The following is a 5,261-nucleotide window of genomic DNA, read 5'->3' on the forward strand; positions in this document are numbered from 1 at the left end:
AGTCTTGAATAAAGACCAAGAAAGGCGGTATATAAATACCTGTTGTTGTTGTTGTTGTTGTTGTTATTATTATTATTATTAATTGGGGCTGGGAGTGGACTGGCAGTTAGTTGATTGAAGAAGCCTATATAAATCCTGATTTTGAGTCCTTATGTTTGAATGGGAGTAAGCTCTGTTAGATGTGCTCTGGTGGGCACATTTACTTATGCTTGAGGCTCTTTGGAGCTTTTGGCTAGGATACTTGCTGTAGTTTTTAGCTTATGAGGCAGTAGGGTATCTCATGTAACTCTGAGTCTTTTGGGTGTTACTAACACTAGTTATACTAATTAGTTATACTAATTTCATTCCCCTGAGAAAGCCCCACATAGCTGGGGTGAAATGTGGGGAAAACTTCTGGACTTTTTGAACATGACCTAAGAACCCAAACTGAATTTATTTTCTGATTGCTAAATTATTTATTTCTTTATATTTATACAGGTATTTATATACCGCCTTTCTTTGGTCATCAGATTTCTCCACAGACTTTAATCCAAGGCGGTTTACATAGGGGGCTGTTCTAAACCCCTGTAGGGATTTTTACAATTGAATAGTTCTAGTCTTTCATAGAACTCCTCATTCCAGCTGGATTCCTTCCTGGTCTGGCCTCTCTCTGGCCCTTCGCCTCCCACGCTCCACTTGACGGCAACTCCTCTCTGCCACCGAGGGTCAGCTCATCAGTATATCAGCATGTTGTCGGTTCTCTGGTACTTCCGGTTGTTTTGAACTGGCAGCCTCAGATCTTCAGGCATACAAGGTGGCAGCTCTACCAACTGAGTCAGACTTCCTGCCCAACTTCACTTGGGGTAATCCCTTACCAAAAATTCCTCCTGGGAAGAATCAACAAAAGACACCCATTCATCTTCCTGACCCAACTTGAGCCACTGATAACCATACAGGCTGGAAAAGTGCCCTTTTTCTTTTCTTTTTTTAAATGTTCTCAGGGAAAGCGGTAGAAGGTGCTGCTCTTATCCAGAGCCAGCTTTCTCCATGTTGGCAGCTGAATCAGCATGCATCAGTTAACTTTTTCCATGTTGCTACAATTTCAGAGCCCAAGATATTTAGGACTTTGGATTGTGCCCAGAAAGAGATCAAGAGTCTATGCAGTTGGAGCAAGATCAAAGTACTTCCACCCAGGAGGTCCTCCCCAGCAACCTGGGTGCAACATTCTTCATTCCTCCACTGGGCTGTCACCAAAGACAGTGAGTCTTGACTAAGCACCATTGAAATCAATGGCGGGGAAAGTTGGTTTTAACTTACTTCTCGTAGAACTTGGTCATCATTCACTGTCTTTAGTACAAACCACGATGCTTTGGGTTGCATGTGTGTCAATCAAGAAAATATACAGGGCTGGGTCTGAGTTCAAGCGAATTAATGTTGCAACCTTATCTCTTATGCTTGTCACCCTGAAGGAAGTGGGGAAGGTGTGAGAGGTGTTTGAGAATGAGGAAGTAGAATGTCTAGTAAATCCTTTCTCAGGGACAGTTGGTGTGAGGTGCATGTCAGTGGTTTAATGGACCACTCTTTAAGTAGTTGCTATGACAAGTAGTTGAGGGGTAGAAACACCCTGGAACTTCGGCTTCTGCATCACATCAACCTGGCAAGAAGGACCAGGCAGAGACAAACCTCTGAGAACCACCACGACAAGCATCTTGAAGCCATCAAGTAAGTGGAACATGTTAATGTTTGCAAAGGGGACCTTTGGGTGTGTCCCAGTATCAAGGCAGGATGCAAAGAAACAGCAGATACGGCAGAGTCCTTTAACTTTTCTGGTATATATTATAGCAAGGAGAATAGTCACAACACGGTCCAGGTCATACACGAAAGATTACAGCAGTCCAGTTTAACTTATCCGAATTAGTTTCCAAACAACACAGTCAGTTAAGCAGTCCAAGGTCAGTCACAGCATAAACACAGTTCAACAAAGTCACGGGCAGCAGTATCTCGATTTCACACCTAATACTGCGATTGTGGATCTGCAGACTGGGGTTTTTGTTGTCTGATCCTCCAATCACATCCTGCAAGGTGTGGCAGGCTCAGGTGCAGAGTCATTCTGCTGACTCATTTGATTCAGCTGCCTGCAACTGGCCATAAACCAAAATGGTTAGCTTTGTCTCTGACTCAGCATGGTCAGAGAGCTAACAGGACATACTCAGGCATGGGTGGGACAGACTGAAAACAAGAGAGATTGAAAACAAATTCTGCTAATTGGTTCCTTTTTATAACAAGGGAAAGTGTCTCAATATGGGGAATGGTGATAGGTGCAGCCCCAATGTCCTTTGATTTCATGGGCAGGGTACATATTTTGTTTGTTTTGCACAAGTATACTCATTTTCTCGAAGAGTGAACTGGTGTCACAGCAGGATGTCTTTGAGATCACCCTCTTGGCTTTGCTTCCTAATGTCCAGTTAGTTGCATCTAGCTGAGTCCCTGGGAACTTCAGGCAGAAATTCTACTTCTCAATTGGGTTGATGAGGTGGGTTGCGCGAACCTTTTTTGGAAAGTTTGGCTCATGAAATTGGCAACAAGGAGCTGGCATTTGTAGCAGATTCAGTTGCATGTAGATTATATTTAAATCATGCAGGAACAGCCCTCAGTTTTGGGTATTTTTTTTTTTTTCCTTTTTATTTTTCCACCATGAAAGCAGGCAAAGGAACCACCACTTCTGGACAAGGAAATGATTTAAAAACCCGTCTTCTACGCTCAAGTCCCAAACACCCCATAGTTTCATACAGTGAATCTCCCCCCCCTAAAAAAAAAAATGTTCTCATCAATTTTTCTGACTTTTTTTCCTGTGAAAAGTAGACACATGAAAATTTTTTCTGCCCCTTTTTTCAGAGTGTTCTGGTCACCCCATTTTATGCACCAAGAGGGCAGAGACCACTGTTTTAGGGAAACTGGGATACTGGAGCCCAATAATAGCATTACTCAGAGTGAAACGTCTGGAAGTTGGGGTTGAAAAGTGTATCTCTTTTATCAAGATGAAACTCATGGTGGGTGATAAAGAAAGGAGAGAATTCCACTTGTTAAAAGAAATATCAAGGAGGAAAAAGAATTGGCCTTTAGCTCTTATGGAAGGAGAGGGGAAATGGTCACATGAATGTATACGTGCTTGAAAAGAATGTAAAGAAAAATAACAAGGGCAAGTTCTAGTGCATGGAGGAATGGGCAAATACAGGAAGCTGAGACAAAGAAAATCTTCACCCATTGCCCACTGGGTGCAGGATGATGGCGTAAACATTATCTTCCCAGGATCCTCTTGACAGTGGACTATTCAAACAGGTGAATGAACATCCCTCGCTCAAAGAAAAAGCATAGAGAATAAATTGGTCTGATTGAACTTGGCAGTTCTAATGTCCTTCTTTGTTTATTCCAGACAGGAAAAGGCAGAGGAAAAGAGCAAAGAAAAATATTCATTCAAGCAATGGAGAGCACAGGTGTACCATCAGGTCTTAGTGCCCCTCTGAAACAGTACAAACAAGAGGATGATATTTTGTTGAAAAGAGTGATTACTGTTGAAATGGTAACTTACAGCCTTGTCTTTGTGTTGGGGACCATAGGCAATGGGATAGTCATTTTCATCACTGGCTGCAGAATGAAGAAGACGGTCAACACTGTCTGGATTCTCAACTTGGCCATTGCTGACTTCACCTTCAGTTTCTTCCTGCTATTTAACATTGTCCACGTAGGCCTGGCATTTCATTGGCCATTTGGCCGCATCATGTGCAAGCTCCGGCATGCCATTGTTTTCCTGAACCTCTTTGCCAGCATTTACCTCCTGACGGTGATCAGCATAGACCGTTGTATTGCCGTGTGGTGCCCTGTGTGGTCTCGGAATCACCGGACACCCCGGCTGGCTTCCTTTGCGGCTTTGGGTGTTTGGATCCTAGCTTTAATGGTTTGTTCTCCACAGTTGTATTTCAAGGAAACTCATTATGATAATGAGACAAATACCACTCACTGCAGGAACAATTATGGTATGAATTCTGAGGGTGGAAGAAGTACCCGCCATGCTATGGTTCTCCTCCGATTCATCTTTGGCTTCACCATCCCATTCAGTGTCATTGTGGCTTGCTATGGGGCAATTGTTGTGAGGCTCAGGAAGGACCAGTTGTCACAATCAAGCAGACCCTTCAAGGTCATCACTGCAGTGATTGTGGCTTTTTTTATCTGTTGGTTCCCCTATCACATTTTTTATTTTCTTAAAGTGAAAGCAGTATATGAACCCAAGATCCGTGGGGTGGTGTTTATAGGTCTTCGCTTGTCATACAGTTTGGCTTATTTCAACAGCTGTCTGAACCCCATCCTGTACTTCTGCATGGGCCACAATTTCAAGGAGAAGCTGAGATGCTCCTTCCTCTCTGATAGTGACTTCACTGAGGAGAGCAACCTCAGTGGCACAAGGACAAAGGGCACAGCCTCTGAGCTGGAGTCACATTTCTTATGAATACCGGTTCTCACTTCCCATCCGATAAAAGTATTATTGGGGCAAACCTTGGGAGCTACAGGCCCCAACTGGAAACTTTTTCTACAGGGTCCCAAGTTCACAGCCATGACCTGTAGAATCTTATATATCTAAGTAAAATTTATTATAGACTTTATATCTCTATTGTATCTACTATAGATCTATGGAGATCTGCTATCTCTATTGTAGTTTGGAAAGAAATCAAACTGTGCTTTAAAAAGTGCATGTGAGTTTCTGAACTAAATGAATCTGGGTCCATTTTAATATATAATTGCATACAATTAAGCCTACAAAACGTGTAGATTAGCATTGAAATGTAAATATTTACATAGTTGTCCTTTTAACTTTTCAGTGAAATATATATTTTATGCTGTTCTACAATTAACATATTACATAATTCAAGTGCAGAAAATCTTTTTCAAATTATACCCAGCATAAAGAAACGCTGCTGAATTTATATGCATTCAGAAAAAATTAAAATCTTGCTGTTCCCTCAAAAGCCTGCAATATGGTGTTAGGTGTGTGTCTCAATGTGTTGTTGTGTGTATTGGCAAGACTAGAGGAGATCGCCCCACCGTAGGGACCCCTTAGGCACAGGGCCCGGTTGGGAGCAATTGGTCCAGTTGTCTTAAAGATTTTTCAAGTGGGTGCTCCTTTTTTTTTTTTTTTTTTTTGCAGGGGGAGAGTAACTGGCCCACCTCACCCCAGCACTGTCTGTTCTAGTGGCTGTCTGCTGGTATTCATCTGCATCTTTTTAGAT

General features: G+C 42.4%; 1 protein-coding gene across 1 annotated transcript; it reads left to right on the forward strand.

Moving 5' to 3' along the window:
* Nucleotides 1–3,556: 3,556 nt before the first annotated feature.
* On the forward strand, nt 3,557–4,483 carry LOC136661714 (chemerin-like receptor 1). Its single transcript, XM_066639092.1, has one exon. The coding sequence runs from the start codon at nt 3,557–3,559 to the stop codon at nt 4,481–4,483; it is 927 nt and encodes a 308-aa protein (XP_066495189.1).
* The last annotated feature ends 778 nt before the right edge of the window (nt 4,484–5,261 follow it).

This window comes from Tiliqua scincoides, chromosome 10, assembly GCF_035046505.1.
Source record: "Tiliqua scincoides isolate rTilSci1 chromosome 10, rTilSci1.hap2, whole genome shotgun sequence".
NCBI lineage: Eukaryota > Metazoa > Chordata > Lepidosauria > Squamata > Scincidae > Tiliqua > Tiliqua scincoides.

Bases quoted from the DNA above. Each gene is read 5' to 3' on its own strand.
- LOC136661714 (XM_066639092.1), top strand. From the start codon at position 3,557: ATGGTAACTTACAGCCTTGTCTTTGTGTTGGGGACCATAGGCAATGGG.